The sequence below is a fragment of the Quercus robur genome, chromosome 8 (genome assembly GCF_932294415.1).
Source record: "Quercus robur chromosome 8, dhQueRobu3.1, whole genome shotgun sequence".
Lineage (NCBI taxonomy): Eukaryota > Viridiplantae > Streptophyta > Magnoliopsida > Fagales > Fagaceae > Quercus > Quercus robur.
The window spans coordinates 65,501,304-65,521,358 of NC_065541.1; the positions used below are offsets into that span (position 1 = coordinate 65,501,304).

General features: G+C 37.2%; 1 protein-coding gene across 1 annotated transcript; it reads right to left on the minus strand.

The window, feature by feature from the left end:
• Positions 1-1,447: 1,447 nt before the first annotated feature.
• LOC126697739 (jasmonate-induced oxygenase 2-like) lies at positions 1,448-6,052 on the minus strand. Its single transcript, XM_050394829.1, has 3 exons — positions 5,003-6,052; positions 4,281-4,611; positions 1,448-1,832 (listed from the first exon to the last, which is right to left on the minus strand). Exons 1-3 carry the CDS (start codon positions 5,482-5,484, stop codon positions 1,572-1,574), a joined length of 1,074 nt encoding a protein of 357 aa, XP_050250786.1. The 5' UTR covers positions 5,485-6,052; the 3' UTR covers positions 1,448-1,571.
• Positions 6,053-20,055: the final 14,003 nt, after the last annotated feature.

Consider the following 20,055-nt stretch of genomic DNA (forward strand, 5'->3'; position numbering starts at 1 on the left):
AGGTGAAACTATGACATGTACTAAAAATAAAAAGGGGTTCTAGAAAATGAGGGGTTGGCTTTTATCCAGTATTTTTTAATGAACTAACAGGACTAGGTGCTGAATAAGACATAATAGACACGTTTTTGCATTTGACGGTATGATATTGATTTTAATAGAAGGTAGATCTCGAAAGGTATAATGAAACAAATTTGTACTACAGTCGGATGTCTAAATCATAATGTGTACTATTAACACTAATTTAGGGTGTGATTGAATACTGCTTATTTATTGAAAACTGAAAACTTATTACTGAAAACACTATAACAAAATAATTTTTAAACGTGTGAATAATTTCGTGGGACCAAAAAATTGGTATGTGCCTTTTTGTGTTTTTGGTTGGTTGGGTCATGAACAGTGCCATGAGACTCAGCCAAAAACGCAAACGCTGAAAACGCACAATGGCCGCAATCCAAACTCACGCTTAAACTCATGTTTGTGGTTTATATCAAAGGGAATTATTTTATTGGCCACTTGTTTCCATAATTAACGGTGTCAAATAGGAAAAGTATTGACCTAAGATGTATGTTAGGATCCTTATGCCTCTCACTGTCCATTTTGTGGGCTATTTTTTTGTCCTTTTTGTGTATCACTTATCCTCCTTTGTGGTGGTTTTCACTGTCTCCTTCGTGAGTCTCGAGCTGATCTTATGTGGTTGTGTCTCCTTCATTGGTTGGTGGGTAGGCCGCCCTCAAATTCCCCTAGAGGTGGCAACCGTCTCTTTCGTGAGTCTCAAGCCAGTCCTATCTGGTTGTGTTTACAAATGCCCGGGGTGGCAGCGGTAAAGATCAGGTATGGAGTGGTCCAAAATCTAAACTCACCCACACCTAATGTTTTGGATCCCAAGGCTGGAGCTCTAACACGGGTGGGTTCATCTTCTTGGCTGTTGCGGGGGTGGGCTTTCTCTCCTATTTTTGTTGCTTTCTTGGGAAGTTTTGGTGGCTTTGAGGTGATTTTTTTTTTTTTTTTTTTTTTAAAGTTTGTATTGATATCTCTTCTTTTGTTTTAACATATTTGGTTTGTAACTTTGCTTATGAGAGTTTAGATTTCTTCCAATTTATACTCTATTGTGTGTATATATATTTATTGTTTTTTTTCTTATACTTGTAATTATTTTATGGGAAATGCTAACGAGTGTTTTTAGGTCATTGGTTAACGATCCATTTTAGGAAAGTTTTGACATTACTTTTATGGAAAATGTAAAAAGTTGTTAAAATATTAATTTTTTTTTCCTATAAAAACTTTCTTTAACTGGATTGTTAACCAATGCACTAAGCACTCGTTAGCAATGACCCTTATTTTATTTAGTACCGTTGTCTCTTTACAAAAAATGGAGAGTTGGAGACCCATCAAATCTCTAAATTTCTGTACTTCGTTCATTGTAATCCTATTCTTTGTTAAAAAAAAAAAAAAAAAAAAATCCCTTTATTATTATATACAATTAGTTCATTTTTTTGATGAACTATATACAATTAGTTCAATAACCAACAAAGGGATTGTTGTACATGAAATTTACAGAGAAGAAAACTGTGTTATTTGTTGCAATCACGAGGAGATTTTAGTGATTCCACCTGAGATTTGCCACAAGGACCCCTCATTCTTATGAAAAGCCTATATTCATCAAATGTCATAGGTGGGTACAAAGGAGGATTTTCCGGGGTCACAAGCTCTTTTGCTGGCTCTATTGGTATATCACTTTTTGGATTGTAGAAGAAAGCGAGGGAGACTCGCTCTTGTGCTGCGTTTACAATCACTCTATGCTCTACGCTCTTGTAGATTGCATTGCTTAGAACCTATAATCATAAAGTTCATAACAATGAGTAAAATTCATACGATCAAAATAATGATGAAATGACTGTTATGGAGTAAAAGGGACAGTAAAATTGTTGGTCTGCAACCGATATATGTATCATCTTCCTTATCATATATAAATTTCATACCTGATATGATGCATATGTTAAATGTATGAGATAATTATTGTTAACGACATAATTTTTTTTTTTTTTGTAACTTTTTTCACCACTTATTAAGGTAAATTATTTTTACATGAATCTATCACTAAAACCATTTTTATCGTACATTGCTCACAATATGTCATATCAATAGTTGTGAAAAGGTATGAAAAATTGTGTGATACTAGATTTATTTATATAATTGATATAGATAAATATATTGGTGAAGGCATCGTCACCAAAAGAGGTGGGAAACCCCTTTGTTAGTGGGAGAACTTCCACTTGGTAAAGGTGTCACCATCAATTTCAAAATTTTAACATGTTAAAATAACATGGCATTGCATAAGCAATGAATGTGATTAAAGGTGAACTAGAAGATAACATAAATTGAAACTTTCTAGCACGTCAACTTGAAGGATAAAGAGTGAAAACCAATGACAAATAATATTAGTGATTTTTATACTGGGAATTATCAAAATGTCATGCCAAAAGCTTATCCCAAAAGCTTAGAACGTGATGTTTATCCCGTTAATTTGTTCTATATAGATTACATCATTTTCACAAGAGTACAAAAAAAAAAAAAAAAAAAAAATTATATCAAAACTCGTTCTCCAAAAACAAACAGTTAAAATATCTGGATTGGTTTGAGTCAGCTATAACGTGGTTTTTTTATTTTATTATTTTTGGGTAGACAACTCAGCCAACCTCTTTAAACTTTGAGCAACTTGGAAAAATGAATCATATAACCGGGTAAAAGGGTTCTAAATGACTTGAAAGTTAGCCTAAAAGCCAATAGGAATGCACAAAGGATGATTCAGGGAAAAGGACAATGAATTAAATTCCTTAAAGAGAAATAAGTATTGAAGTGTCCATTTGGATTGAGAGTGAGGGATAGCAAACTCTACTTTACTCTACTCTCCTCCACTCTTCCTCCCTCCCCCTCAATCCAAACAAGGATTATTATAGGAAGTTGATTTTTAAATTGTACCAGAATTTTTTATTTTTTTGCAAAAAACTATAGTAGAGTTTATGCAATATATAGCCTTTAACAGTCACTCTCTCTCTCTCTCTCTCTCTATATATATATATATATATATATTTTTTTTTTTAAGAAAGAAATCTATATCTATATTTAGCAAAACGGAGACGGAGGAAAGAGTAAAGAATAAAATAAAGCAAACGAAACAAGACTTCTTTTTTCCTTTAAGGTATTTGGTTTGCAAGATAGAAATGAAAGCAAAAAGAATCATCATATATAAAAATAATGCTACACACATAATATTTTTCACAATAGTTAAGTTTATAAGTTTTAGTAGTTCTCATATAGACCCAATACTAACATCACTCTTCTACATACCAATAAGAACTTTTTACTTCAATAATTGTGAAATTATGTCTATAGACTTATTTATGTACAAACCCTTTCTTCTCTCTCATTTCCTTCCAAATTGGGAGGAAAGAAAAATGAGGGCCCAATAGAAAATCAGGCCCTCCATTTTCCTTTCCCTCACACCCTTTTACTCTCTAGCCAAACAAACGATATTTCTTATCTCTATGTCTTTTTCCTTCCCTTCTTTCCTTCATCTTCTCTCAAACTAAACGTAAGTATAAAAAAATTTGGGATCCTTTTAACAAGTGACCTAAAGTCAGTTTAAGGAATAATGATAAATAGTATTCAATTAGAATTTTTAATACAATTTTTCTAACAAAGAAAATTTTATTTTGATTTGTATGTATAAATTTATTTTGTGTTTTTCTCAATAACTATATATATAGTTTGAATTTATATTTTGAAAATTATATAAAAACATCATTTAATATAATATAAAATAAACCTTAACTCGTGCCAGTACTTGTTCCTCCACTCGAGGGAGGTATATTTCTTACTTTTTAAAATCTCACTTTAATACTAACTGTACCTTTGGCAACTTTCAACCGTTAAACTAATAATTAAAACGCATACTAAACACAATGCAAGATGGGACCTATTAGCAAACATTCATGCATCCTTCTTTCTTTCCTTAGGGCTTGGTCTTCACATCATTGAAGGTTTGAAATTAACCTCTCTATTCCCACATGGTAAGAAAAGAAAAAAGTGCCATGTTTTTTAACTTACTTTGACTTGACCAAAACAATGGGTAATAGCCATAAAAAAAAAAAAAAACACGACCCGGCCCTCCATGTGCCTGTGCCCCATGTGGCTAAATGGTTCATGAATTTTAGCCATACACTTTTCCTCAAACAGATAGAACTTTAGATATAGTTGAGAAAAGAAATAAAAGGAGTCACCTGAATTTGATCCCCAATATTGACGATAAAAGCGTGTCGAGCTGGTTTGACAGTGATCCAATTGTTGCCTTTGCGAACTTGAAGACCAGGGACTTGGTTATCTGGTAGGAGCAGTGTCATGCCACCTGGGTCAGAGTGGGATGACAAACCAAGGGTCAAGTCTGGCTGTGGACACTTAGGATAATAATTCACCCTTAGGCATGCCCCAATATTTTCACCACCAAATGCATTTTGAAGAATATCTTCTCCTAATCCAAGGTTTATAGACAAAATCTTCATCAACCTCCCACATAGCTTCACTACTTCCTTCCCATATTCATCGATCACTTGCCTAAATTTTTTGAGCAATCATTTCATGAACCAAGTCAATTCTTGTTAAATATAAAAGTAAACGGAATATGATTATTATAACATGCTATAAATTTTAACTAGCCGGCATATCTATAGGGTATAGCACACCATTGGTGACCCTTAATAGTTTAATAAAATAATAAGTTAATAGACATAATTTTCACAAAATTTTTTATTTATTTATAATTATTGACGTGATGTATTATAACTAGTAAATGATAAAAATAGGGTTAGTAATCGACCTAGATAAAAAGGATTGTCGTTCCAATTACAACAAATTATATTAGAAGTTATGAACGGTATAATATTATATAGCATGATAAAAAGTTGAAAAACCATAGAATAGGCAATCGGAGAAGTTCTTTCATTACCTGGCATCAGCCGGAAGAGCAGGCCATTTATTGTAATCCTTTAACTTCAATGGAAGTAAATGAAGGAAGTAATAGTCACTCCAATCAAGAATGGCACCCTTTTCAACACCAAGTCGGCTACCATAACCTTCATAAGTTTTTGGTGAGTTAGCATAAGATTGCTTAATCTCCACTGGCAAGTGAAAAAACTCGCGCCAAACCTCTCGAACACGGTCCAATAGTTGAGGACTGATTCCATGGTTGAGAATTTGGAAGAATCCCCACTCTCGACAAGCCTCAGATATTTGAGCAAGTATGGTATCATCACCATATAATAGGTCTTGAAGATCGATGATTGGGATATTGACATCGCTACCATCAGACTTAATGGCTGGCCTTTCAGTTGGAGGCTTGACGTATCGATCAGGAATCACAGGTAACCCGCTGTCAGACAAGGATTGGACTCGAACTATTGGCTCAGGCCAATCTATATGACTATTCATGATGTTCAATTTAGTCGGCTGGAATTCGAAGGTTGATCTTGTTATATATAAAGAAGATTTAGTTATAAGTACGCGATAGATGACTCCAAATTTTTTGGGACTAAAGATTGGTTGTTATTGTATAACACGATAAAAAAAACAGACAAGTTCTTAGTATTTTGTGAGAGACACAGAGAGAGAGAGAGAGAGAGAGAGAGAGAGAGAGAGAGAGGTGGGATGGGCGTAGTTTGTGAGTGGTAGTTAAAAGGAGAGGTGAGTTGGATTAGTGGGAATTGAAATGGACGTGAAAGAGAAACGTGAAATATGTGGGGGTTTTATAGGTGTGAATGTGTGGGAATGAGTGAACAGTGAGGGATAGGAAGGTACAGGTCGTGTTATAATGTCTGTCTAATTTGTATGTATGCAAAAAGATTGATTGTTGGTTGTGTGTGTGTATGGGGGGTTGAGGTTGACAGGCCGACATAGAGTGAGGTGATTTCATGTAGACTCTATGGAGATTACAACTCAGTACATAGTTTGGATCAATTTAGCCATTTATAACTCATGGCTCATCGGTTTCGATGGCGATGATGAGAAGGATTGGTCCCCATTTCGGCGCCGTGAACAACTTGATTTACTTGTGTACCACAAACTAATATTGATAAGGAAAATATAGTTCTTGGTTGCATATGTTTTAATAAGATAACATTGTAGTGGCCTGCCCACCTCCATTAGACAGGACATATCATGCAGTATATACTATATGCTACTCAATATATTAACAGAGAAAAGGTAAAAATATCTTTGTTTTAAAAAGATTAAAAAAAAAAAAAAATAGGTTGTGACTTGGAATATAATCTAGACTATAGAGGAATGAATTATTTGGGTGTGTGCTTGGATACATTTTTCTAGCGCTTATTTATAAAACGAAAATTCTTAGTTTATATTGTATTATCAATGTAATATTACATTTGTTACTAAACAAATGTGTATTATAAGCTAAAAGTGTATACTTTTTTCTTTTGCTGAGAAAAAAATCGGTAGAGGAAAGCGATCTGAGTTGGCATCTTACAATTACAAGTATATATAAATGTGTACAATATGTAATTTTCCATTGATGGTATAAATTTTTTTTGCGTGTGTGGGTGGGGGTGGTTATGGGGCTAGCCAAACACCCCCCCCCCCCCCCCCCCCCCAAAAAAAAACTAGCTATATTTTCAGGTTAGCTAAAATCACTGCCCATACATTTTTTTTATACTATAAAAATAACCATATCAAGTTATCAACTAATTGAAAGTGATTTAACAATAAGACAAATCAAGAATACACGAAGATTAATTAATTATGAAATTTAAATTTATCAATCAAATTCTACTTTCACTAACAACCCCATGGACACGCGCCCACATTAAAAAAAAAAAAAAATGAAAAAGGTCATATTCTCACCATAAAAGGTTTAACAAAAAAAAGGTATTTTAAAGTAAAAGGTAAAACATTAAAAAATAAAATAAAATCAAGACACGATATACATTCAAACTATAACTATTTGCAATCACAAATTAAAAATATTATTTTTATTAAATACATTAGCCTTTTAACATGCGCTACGCATTTGTGAACAAAGTAGCAAGTAATTAATTAGATTAAATCCCATTCGGTTAGACAGCTAATTGCATTTACAAATCTTGTTAGGTATTATATTTATCAAGGATCTATTTTATAGTGAATAGGTGTTGTTATTCAGAATGATAATGGCTAGGTTGTAGCTTCCATTTCAGATTGGAAAACACTTCCTCAATCCGTGGATGAAGTCGAAGCAATGGTTGCAGTGAGAGCTTCATTCTTTGCTAGAAATATTGATGCCTTTTCCATTATCTTTGAAGGTGATTCTGAAGTAGTCTTCAAATTTTTGATTTGTGAAGATACTTCTTTTGCTTCTTATGGCCATCTTATTAACGAGGCTAAATTCTTATCAAATTCCTTTGTTGCTGTTGTTTTTTCTCATAAGTCTCGCTGGGTATGCTAGACATGTCAGTAATTTTTGATGTGAATAGAAATGTTCTAAAAAAAAAAGGTGTTTTAAAAAAACCAATAGCAAAGAGAGATTTTGAAACCCGCCTTATACATGCCATATTTTACTCTTTTTTATTTTATTTTTTATAACAAACATGCCATATTTTACTTTTTTTCTAAAAAATTTTATGATACATGCCATAGTTTACGAGATAAAAATCTACGAGATATCAAATCTTAGTTAGTAAAACATTTATTCTATATCGTATAGATTTTGGAACCCACCTTATACATGCCATAGTTTACGATTTGGAAATCTACTGGATGTCTAGAATAGATCATAGTTAGTAGGGGTAATATATATATATATATATATATATTAATGAAACTCTTATATGAAACTCTAATTTTCAAGTAGATGCACTTTTTTTGTTAATATTTATACAAAAGTGTGGGGTCCAATAATTGATGGGCCAGGCCCATTTGCTAATGGAGAGTTCAAAGGCCTAAGCCGAAAAAGGTCATGGCCCGAGCTCAAGAATAATAAGGCCCAATTGGCCCGGAGAAGCAGCCGAGGACAGTGCAGTCCTCGGCTGACCCAAAGATCCACCAAGAAGAGGGGCAAAACGATAAAGGGACATGCTTGAAGGGAAATCTAAAATATCTAGGAAAGGCTGCCTTTACCATCTTCCCCATGCATATCTCTACGCCTAACAGAGCCTTATCCTTTAACTTTATTAACCACTCCCAATAACTTTGGGTTGGGATTGACAGGACAAGTATCAGTCTTGGAAATGTCGACCCTACACGTGGACGAAGGAAAATGAATGCAGACTAGTATAAAAGAAAAAATAAGTAATATAGAGAGGGGGCTGGGACGACTGGCCTAAAAAAAAGGCTCCCAGTCTACCTCCAGAAGAAAGGCTCCAAGGGTGAAAGCGCTTAAATCACATATGAACACCACCAGAACCACCACTGGGTAACTAAGGCCTAGCCTTTCGAATCCACTCTCTACAAATGATATTGTTTGGGCCCTTTCACGTGCGAACCCAACTCTACTGCGGTTTGTCGCGAAACGTGTCCCTACAATTGGCGCCCACCGTGGGGAAGGCTTGCGCGTTAGCTCGAGCGGTGGTGAAGTTCAACTTCTGTCGAACAAGGGTCTATGAGGGTGCCTTTATGACCGGCAATACATTATTGCTATTCCAACATAAGTTCCCACTAGGGGCTACGTCTCACAGTGTCAATGGCATTGGTAAGTCTAGGGGCTTCAAACATCAGGCTAGCTTCCCCCACCTTGTTCGAGGAGCTAAACCTTCGGAAGATAAATAAATAAATAAAGAAGAATACAAGTTTTGGACAGAACCAAGGCCTTGCATGGTCCTCGGACCCAAGCCTCTGGGGAAACCAACTACTTACAAAGAAAAATACAAGTTTTGGACATAATCAAGGCCTTGCATGGTCCTCGGACCCAAGCCTCTGGGGAAACTAACTACTTACAAAGACAATACAAGTTTTGGACAGAACCAAGGCCTTGCATGGTCCTCGGACCCAAGCCTCTGGGGAAACCAACTACTTACAAAGAAAAATACAAGTTTTGGACAGAACCAAGGCCTTGCATGGTCCTCGGACCCAAGCCTCTGGGGAAACCAACTACTTACAAAGAAAAATACAAGTTTTGGACAGAACTAAGGCCTTGCATGGTCCTCGGACCCAAGCCTCTGGAGAAACCAACTACTTACAAAGACAATACAAGTTTTGGACAGAACCAAGGCCTTGAATGGTCCTCGGACCCAAGCCTCTGGGGAAACCAACTACTTACAAAGAAAAATACAAGTTTTGGACAAAACCAAGACCTTGCATGGTCCTCGGACCCAAGCCTCTGGGGAAACCAACTACTTACAAAGAAAAATACAAGTTTTGGACAGAACCAAGACCTTGCATGGTCCTCGGACCCAAGCTTCTGGGGAAACCAACTACTTACAAAGACAATACAAGTTTTGGACAGAACCAAGGCCTTGCATGGTCCTCGGACCCAAGCCTTTGGGGAAACCAACTACTTACAAAGAAAAATACAAGTTTTGGACAGAACCAAGGCCTTGCATGGTCTTCGGACCCAAGCCTCTGGGGAAACCAACTACTTACAAAGAAAAATACAAGTTTTGGACAGAACCAAGGCCTTGCATGGTCCTCGGACCCAAGCCTCTGGGGAAACCAACTACTTACAAAGAAAAATACAAGTTTTGGACAGAACCAAGGCCTTGCATGGTCCTCAGACCCAAGCCTCTGGGGAAACCAACTACTTACAAAGACAATACAAGTTTTGGACAGAACCAAGGCCTTGCATGGTCCTCGGACCCAAGCCTCTGGGGAAACCAACTACTTACAAAGACAATACAAGTTTTGGACAGAACCAAGGCCTTGAATGGTCCTCGGACCCAAGCCTCTGGGGAAACCAACTACTTACCAAAGACAATGCAAGTTTTGGACAGAACCAAGGCCTTGCATGGTCCTCAGACCCAAGCCTCTGGGGAAACCAACTACTTAAAAGGAAAAACTACGTTACATGGATTCTCTAGTTTGCCCTCGGATCCTCAACACTAAAGGGACCGGTACGGAATGGAGTAACGTGTTTCCAAAAGCATAATCGAAGTCATGCAATGCTTGGTCACTCCCTCGGATGAATTATTTAGAATTTGTCGTTCTCAGACAGTATTCTCGCACTTATTACAGAACGTTCAACCGTTATCTCGGTTAGTTTCCTAAGTTTAACTTACTATGAGTTATTATTATTATGCCTGATAGTGTCGGTAAATTAGAATTAGTTGGATCGTGTTTCAAGAGTTCTTGCTTTAAATACCGTCGAGGAGAAACACACACATGGAGCACACCCATTCACAAAGTAGTGTTGTTAAAGGAACAGTATTCAAAACAAGTAAAGAAATTTCCATTTTGTTACTAAAACAAAGAAATAGTACAGCGTACAATGAAAAGCTGGAATCAGTTTGTGTCAAAGCTCACTACATAATCAAAAGGAAAGGAAGATACAAGAGAATAAGATAAAGCCGAGGAAGTAGATCAGAGGAGAGGTTGGCTACAGCTCCAAGACCTTGTTCTTCCTCAATGCTTTCACATGCCCACAACTCAAACAGCAAAAGAGACCCAACTTGAGCCTGACACCGCTGAAGGAAAGGTGCAGGGAGTTGGAAGTTGAGGGGTTTTCTCTAAATATTTGCCCGCCGCAAGGCAGAGGCGCTGATGGCGGAGAATCTTTCTTCTGACACACCAAAATTCTGGCATGAACAGAACCTGCTTCGGATTTTGACTAAAAGAGGGAGAGACATCCTTTCCCCTCGATCGAAATGGAGTATTCTCTTGAACTTATGCTTCCTGTGCCCATACCTCACTATTTTGAGTCTCATGAGGGCACGGCGCTTCCGTGGCGGAAAGAGTTCCTTCTTCCCAACCTTCGCCTCAAACATGTTGTGCTAAGGGAGGACAGCACTGAGTATAGGAGCTGTGATTTGGGAGAAAACTAAAGAATTGGTGCGAAGATGAAGTAACTTTCTCTCCCATTTATTTAAAGAGATAAGGTGGTGGCATTTAATTCACGCAGCGTCCCAAGGAACGCTACAGACAAGATGGCTTAGGCTCAATCTCCAACGCCACCTGCAACCAGGAGATTAAAGGAGTCTCTGGAAGGTGTACCTCGAACATTGGGACTCCAAAAAGTACTGCGTAACCAAAAACTACATAAATACCCTTTAAGTTGTGGGCCAAGTGAATTCGCGGCCCAGGCCTGTTCTGCATGGGGGCCTAGGGGCAATGGCCCACGCCGAGGAATAACCGTTGCCGAGGACAACTTCCTGCTCGGCACCTCGTGAAATATCTGAGGAAAGGGAGAAACTGAACCCAAAAAGTTTTGGACAGAACCTAAGACTTGCATGGTCCTCGGACTCAAGCCTATGGGGAAACCAAGTACTAAGAAAAACCTAAGTTTTGGACAGAACCTAGGGCTTGCATGGTCCTCGGACTCAAGCCTATGGGGAAACCAAGTACTAAGAAAAAATCTAAGTTTTAGACAGAACCCAGGCGTTACGAAGTCCTCGGACTCAAGCCTTTTGGGAAACCGACTACTCGAATGGGGAAGGTTCTCGGCTCAAATACTGTAAAGGTTAAAGCCAGTGTGTCAAGAAGATGGCGAAACTACCCAACTGTCATTAACCTAAGGAAACTGTCCATTTGGCGAGTGACATGTCCTCGGATAGTTACTTCCTACACCGTATCGAGCACTTAGTCCTCATCTTGGCTAATTTTAAGGTGAGTTTCGTTCCTCGCTGGTCGGCTTTGCTATTTTAAATAATTTTATTAAAGTTATGGTGACACCTTTTTATTAGCAAACATTTTAGCCTTAGTTATCATTGATTCAAATGCTATATTATGGTGCCGAGCAGCGTTTGTAAACTCGTAAAAGCATAAAAACATAACTTGCGAAATAAGGTAAAAGCAACTTTTATTAATATGAAAAATTATTACAACGTACAAAGAAGGGCTTAAACAAGCCTATACAAAAGATGAACTGCCAAAGCAACAATAGCATCTGCAATACAGATAAGTAAACAGTCAGGTGTCTTTTAAACTCGCCTTCAAAGTCTCTCCAACCTCTGCCTCAGTACTGCTCATATCAGGAGAAGAACCTTCTTTAGAAAAAGATGAAGGAGAAGGAAGAAGAATTGGAACACATGGAAGCACTTCAGCAAGCTCTTGTCATCAAGGAGCACAAAGGAAGATGGAGGACATGAGTAGAAGATGGAGGAGATGAATGAGGAAGATGGAGGACATGAGTAAAAGAAGGAGGAGAAGAAGAGGGAAGAGATGAAAAGAAAGAAAAAGGAGCAAAAGAGGGAGAAGGAAAAGCACCAGGATGGATCTGGTGGTGGAAAGAAGAAGAAAGAGAGGCAGAAGGAGGCACCAGTGAACGAAGAGAGGAAGAAGCAGGGGCACTTAGTCCCTGCCCCAGTCCTGACTCCTAACACACTGGTGCCATGTTAGATATGCTCATGACAGAGCGAAGGGTGGTGATAATGGATGTCTTTGACTCGGTCACATCGAAAGTGAGATGTGACGAGTCCCTGCTTCGGATTTTGGCTAAAAGGAAGGGGAGACAAACCTTGAGTCTCCGCCATCCTTGCCTTGACCGAGCCATCTCGAGCTTTATTAGGACATGGTGTTTTTGGGAATGAAGTGGTTTATTCATGACTGACTACTATGGTGAACTTTCTATCGAATAAGGTATAACCAGAGAGAAGAAGTGGACTCTGGGAGGAATCTGAGGGACTCAGGTATGAGAAAGTAAGTTTTTGTCTTCTCTCTTTATATAGGGGACGAGGAAAAGAGTACATAATATGTTCAGATCTCCAAGGAAATCTGCAAACATGAATGCGTCCGTTTCATTCCCCCACGCCATCAAAAACCGTTGAATCTGGGAGGCCTCGTAAAGGAAAGACATTAAAGACGCGCTTCAGATAACCAAACGGCATAAACGCATCGTGCGCAAATCAAGGGAAATGCCTTGTAGGCCGGTACATTCCCTGGGCAGGTGAAGAGTCGCCTGCACCAGTTAAGGGATGAGTTAAATGAGCCATAATAAAGGCTCGGTATTACCAAAACCCCCCTCTCCAACCATGATGTCGGACAGCTGGGTTTTGAGGGGCTATTGTGGGGTCCAATAATTGATGGGCCAGGCCCACTTGCTAATGGAGAGTTCAAAGGCATAAGCCGAAAAAGGTCATGGCCCGAGCTCAAGAATAATAAGGCCCAATTGGCCCGGAGAAGCAGCCGAGGACAGTGCAGTCCTCGACTGACCCAAAGATCCACTAAGAAGAGGGGCAAAACGGTAAAGGGACATGCTTGAAGGGAAATCTAAAATATCTAGGAAAGGCTGCCTTTACCATCTTCCCCATGCATATCTCTGCGCCTAACAGAGCCTTATCCTTTAACTTTATTAACCACTCCCAACAACTTTGGGTTGGGATTGACAGGACAAGTATCAGTCTTGGAAATGTCAACCCTACACGTGGACGAAGGAAAATGAATGCAGACTAGTATAAAAGAAAAAATAAGTAATATAGAAAGGGGACTGGGACGACTGGCCTAAAAAAAAGGCTCCCAGTCTACCTCCAGAAGAAAGGCTCCAAGGGTGAAAGCGCTTAAATCACATATGAACACCACCAGAACCACCACTGGGTAACTAAGGCCTAGCCTTTCGAATCCACTCTCTACAAATGATATTGTTTGGGCCCTTTCACGTGCGAACCCAACTCTACTGCGGTTCGTCGCGAAACGTGTCCCTACAAAAAGTATTCTAGTTTAATTGAACTTTATTTAATTGAAATTTAATACTTTTAACAATCCTATAGTTGTTTATTGTGCAAAGTGAATCGGTAAAGTTTGATAACACCATTATCAAAGCCAGAGTCTTTTTCCAAAAGTCAACGTATTTTAAATTTATATTTTATAACTTATATGCTGAAATAAAACATATTAAAGGTTATAAACGTACCCATTATATTTAAAATTGATTAAAAATTCACGAGTAAATAAATAATTTGTTATTATTTTGCTTCAAAAAAATTGAATGACAGCATACTTAGTATATCAAATACATAAGTAATATTCAATTTTTTTTATCATTTGGGTTATGAGATGATATTAACCTAATATATATATAAGTCTTCTATTAAATTGAAATATAGTAAAAGAAAATTTCATATATATATGTGGGGGGTTTTTTCCCGTGCACACTCAGCTCATTGTCTGCTTTGGGGAGTCAAGCCCGCACGGATTTGTCCTCATCCCCGAGTGTGGGAATCTTGGGTGGACGGATCTTCGGGCCAAGGGCTTGCCTTGTAGCCTTTTACACCGCACCCTTGGAGTCTCACATCGGTTAGAGAAGCACCCTACGCATGCCTTATAAGCCCTTGGAGCAAGGCATGGTGTACCACTCACACATGTGGCTTATAAGGCATGCGTGGGGCACTTGTGTGAGTAGTACACCATGCCTTGCTCCAAGGGCTTATAAGGAATGCGTGAGGCGCTTCTCTAACCGATGTGGGACTCCAAGGGTGCGGTGTAAAAGGCTACAAGGCAAGCCCTTGGCCCGAAAATCCGTCCACCCAAGGTTCCCACACTCGGGGACGAGGACAAATCCGTGTGGGCTTGGCTCCCCAAAGCGAACAATGAGCTGAGTGTGCGTGGGAAAAAACCCCCACAATATATATATATATATAAATATATATATATGTAAGGGCTGGCTTTAGTTCTTTGGTCCAAAAGATGAATAGATTAAGGTCCAAAGAGCCCAACACAATAAATTTGTAAAGAGTGAGCTGAAAAGCTAGGCTTTAATGAAGTGACGACACCCTTAATGGGCCAAAGATGGTAAGGAAAAGTAATGAATAGACAAGTATGATGCACAAAAATTCTTCCTCGGCAATGTCCATGGAGAGTAGCTCTTGAATATATTTCTCTAGGATTTGATTACAGTTCCTTTTCTTAATACTACAGTCTTTTCTCTACAGATTTCTTCCCCCCCCCCCCCCTATCCTTTGGAGGGTCTCTCGCATTATATAGCTCCCTTCAGGCGATCTTAGCCATCCATTTGTTGATTGTCCAGCCCATCATTTGAGTGCTTGTTCCATTAGACACATTCCCAAACCTCTTGTGAGTTGCAGCGGCTAAGACAGCACTGTTCTGAGGTCTTCTCCACATAAATGCAGTCAGGGGGTTTGGTGAGATGCATTGAATGTGGAGGCAATTATCATCCCTCCAGTCATGTCAGGGCTAACCCCCTCTCCAAAACTTTTTCTCAACAACAAGACCTCCTCTAGCAAGGTGCCACTGACGTGGCCTTACTGTCCGAGCGTGTGGCCTCCTTAGCGCGGTAATGGACTCCTCTGCCATGGACACGACACGTGGCACAGGTACCTTACCTAAATTCTTGTGCCCCACAATATATATATATATATATTAATTCAAAATTTTTAATACATTTTTAAAAAGTTTTAAATCAAATGAAAACGCATGTATTTTATTTTTACACCATATATGTTTCACATGGTAATAATTATAAATAGAAAATGATGGTAATAAAAATAGAGCAAACTTTTTATGTAACCTAAATTGCATATTTTTATGCAACCTCACTACATTGCGATTAAAATAAAATCATCCACATGTATTATTTAAGTAAGTTATATGATTATAAGTACACGTGGATGGTTTTTTTAACTGCCACGTAATGGATTGTACAAAATTCATGCAACCCAGATTGCATAAGAACTTTTTCAATAATAATAATAATGTGCTTAGGCAATAAGTAAGCACTAAACCTTTGGGCTTGATTCCATTCCCAACAGTACAATACTGATTCTCTCACTTCCTAAAGGTCCATCAGCCGCGCATAATATCTGAACCAGCGTGTATTAGGACACATAATCGACCTCAACTATGGTTCCCCAACTCAAAACCAGCCAACCCAGGTTCTGAATGCTTAAACCAGCTCGCTGAGAAATCCTTATAGCCAGCTAGTTTTAATTTTTAGATTGTCCATTGTCTAAAAGATGAGCAAAAGTGCCTGATGCAAGTGTAAATGGGAATTTTATTGAGATGTACCCTATGATAGTGGTATTCTAATCTAATCTATGGTTTGTAGAATGAATGGTTAAAATTTCAACAACTCTATGATTGAATTATTCTAATGATTGAGTTATCTAAGGATTTTAAAGAATCTTATGTTGACCTAGCGGTAAATAAGAACTTAATTTATTGAGAAATGATAGAATTGATTATTTGATGTTTTCTTTTCCTCTATAAAAATTAAAAATCCCATACTCGTTTGCAGGACCCAATGATGAATGCTCCACCATTCGAAACTTAATTTCAAAAATTAAAATCATAGCAAAATGTTATTTTGAATATTTAACCGAGACACCTGCCAAGAGTCTTATAACTCAATTAATACCTCTAAATGTTAATAAAATTAAATATATCTTATTCTCTCTGTATTATATTAATAAGATTTAATATTTCTTATTCTCTCTGTAACAAGATGCATTGATATATAAGTATAACCCCATAATATATTCTCTCCTATACTAGCTAACGAATTTAAAAGCTGGCCTAATTAGCTAGATTTTATAATTCTAATAATTGACTGATTTATTTGAATGAGAAAATAATCTAAGGAATATTTATCCTATAGATCATTATATACTAGGATTTCATTTTTCTTATTTTGGAAGAATAGATTCTTCATCACTTTTTTCGCACGTGGGATTCTTCAGTTGATTGATAAGAGTTGTGGTCCTGTGGATTACTCAACCATCTTTGTCTATTTAATTACATATTTATATATTGTTGTAATGTCTTCTTCTTTTTATTCCAACAAAAAAAAAAATGTCTATTTTTCTATTACTTAAAAAAAAAAACATAATGATTTTTTATTTAGAAAGAAAGAATAAGTCTTTTTGTAATCATTGAGCCGCTCCATAATTAAATGACAAACGTATATAAGAGTATTTTTTTTTTTTCAATCAATGAACATGTATTAGATTGATTAAGTAGAGTATCTCTCTGTGTCAATGAATCTTGTACCCTCTTTAGACACTGGATGATAGATGAAAGGTATCCGGGTGTTAATCCCGTGAAGTGTGTCAATTAATTTACTAAACAAATCATATCTATAGAGTAATATATCTCAACCATAATAGCAATGAAGTTGATTGGGTACCTTAAGGTTTAAGTCCACAACCTACCTTAGTTGGGACTTGGAATCAGTGGTATAAAATTGAGTATAGACAATAGAGGAAGTCTTTTTTAAAAGGTCATACTTAGGGTTGGCTTCAATCGGTTAAGATTTAACGGTAGTAATTGTAGAATTTAGAAAAAAGACAATTATGTTTTTCACCTATAGGGTTTTTTTAAAAAAAAAAAATTTATAAAATACATGTATTTTACAAGTTTTATAAAAATAAAATTGTATATGAAACAGAATCTCATAATATTTTCAAAACAACTTTTTATAAGTCTTAACACAAGGTAGGACAAGTTATTAGAGAGTTCATTTTTCAAACCAACTTAAAGATTACATGTGACAATTAATCAATGATATTAATTAATAGTTTAACCAAGAAAAAAATTATGTTAATTAATACGGAAAGCATTAATGTTGTAGGCCATGACCTCATAGAGTAGGATAACCTACCTGCCATCACCGCATACCCTTGGTGTGATGGTCACTTTACAAGTTTAAGTGCTTGTGGGGTGTGAGGGGTAAGGGACATGGTTTAAGTTTCCAGAAGGGAGCTTCACACATATATATACTTAGATTAGGTTAGAGTAGAATTGCTATCTTGTAAAAAAAAAAAAAAAAAAAAAAAAGGGATAACCTACCTACCGCGTCGCCACAGATAGGAACAACCTTAGAGCATTCCTGATGATACCGTAAATATCACCAATGAGCTACTCGATCCTTGCACGCTTTTAACGATACCTACAAGAGAAAAGAGAAAAGACCTAACAGAGAGCACTGGTATGATGTTGGCCAAATATCCTTCGAAGGTCAAGTTAGAATTATTCTCACAACTCTAGAGTGCTAGAGAAGGGTAAATTATGCGTACCTTGATTTGTGAGGGTATTGGGGCTTTTATAGTAGTAGAAGGTTGTCCTCTCTTTCTTGGCGTAGAAGTCTTTTCCTTATAGGAATCCTCTTGAATAGTTCCAAACGTGATGGACAAGATACTTTCCTTGTAGGGAAGATCTTTATTTACGTGCGTATCTTCCGAAATTCTCTTTGTGTTAGGATTCTTATTTTCCTTGGGATTCTATGATGATTCAAGCGTGTGTCGCAAGTATTTCCCATCTAGGGCCTTCGTTGTGCCTTGGGCTTGCCCTTTGTCGGCCCATGGACTAGATCCTTCAGACCCAATTTAATGAAGGTCCGTCATATCTTATTCTTACCCCTTTACAGAAGAGAGCTTCACACATATATATACTTAGATTAGGTTAGAGTAGAATTGCTATCTTGTATCAAAAAAAAAAAAAAAAAAAGGATAACCTACCTACCGCGTCACCACAGATAGGAACAACCTTAGAGCATTCCCATCAGTTGTTTCATAAATATGTCATTTTGACACATTAAAAAGCATACTTTATTATTTTAACACACCATTTTACAATTCACTATTCATCACATCTTTTATTTTTCAATTCTATACATTAAAATAATATATAAAAATACTAAAAAAACATTAATATAAAAAAAATACAAAATAAAAACCCACCACCATACACAAACACAGAATTGTAATAAACCCACCACCATACACAAGCACAGCCCGCCACTACCACCCACAAGTACAACCCGCCACCACCAACAACAATTTACCAGTTGCCACCAACTCCCAATACTACTTTAAAAAAATCCCCAAAATCAACACAAAACTCTCCAAAAAAAAAAATATGAAGAGATGAATCAACTCCATTTATACAACCCAAATCACATGGAATTAACCCAACTCCACCACTACCCACAATCACATGGAATCCACAACCAAAAAAAAAAAAAAGGGGGCCAAACTTACATGCAATCTCCACCAGTCGACCTCATCGGTGAGGCCAAACTCCACAGCGACGGCCGATCTTAATGGCAATGATCTAAGCGAAAAAAAGAAAAAAAGAAAAAAGCAGAGAGAGAGAGAGAGACGCAAAGAAAGTGACGGAAAAAAGAAAAAAGAAAAAAAAAAGAAAAAGAAAAAGGGAGAGATGAAGATTCTAGAGAAGAAAAAAGAAGAAAAAGGGAAGAGGAAGTGACAGAAGATAAGGAAGAGGCGGAGATTCTAGAGAAAAAAAGAAGAAAAAAGCAAGAGAGAGAAGAAAGAAAAGTCATAAAAGAAGAGAGAGAAAATGAATAAAAAATCATTTGTTTTAGCATTTCTGTCTGAACCATTCCAAAGATGGAACGGTACTGTTTATGTGTGCCAAATATTATAACATTTAGATCATCTCATGTGAGGGATTTTTTTGGTGTTTGGTGTGTCAAATGCCAAATATTTGGCATTTGGCACACCTTATGCGAATGCTCTTCTGAGTTATGAGCCTTACCTTATCATTCTTCTACACTCTCTAGTCAAGGCTCAAAGGACAACCCATGCTCGGATGGAAGGGCCAATGAGCTAAATCCCTTCAAGAAGAGACCAATATATATGGAGAAAGATCAAACTCCAAGATAGGTATGAAAAAACTCATACTTTCAAGAATTAAACACACAAAAACACTCCCCTAACTTAGGCATTAAAATGATTGGGCTAGTACCACACCTCTTTGTCACTCCTAGCTTCTTTCATTCTTGTACATATCCAACAAATTGGTCAACCATCTAACTACTTATTCTCCATCATTAGCAAACCATTTTAGGTGACTTTACCCTCAATTGTTGGGGGAAAACCCTAATTTTTCTAAGCATTCTTGCTACCACTTTCCAAGTCACTCCAAAATTATTTTGAATAAATGTATTTTTCA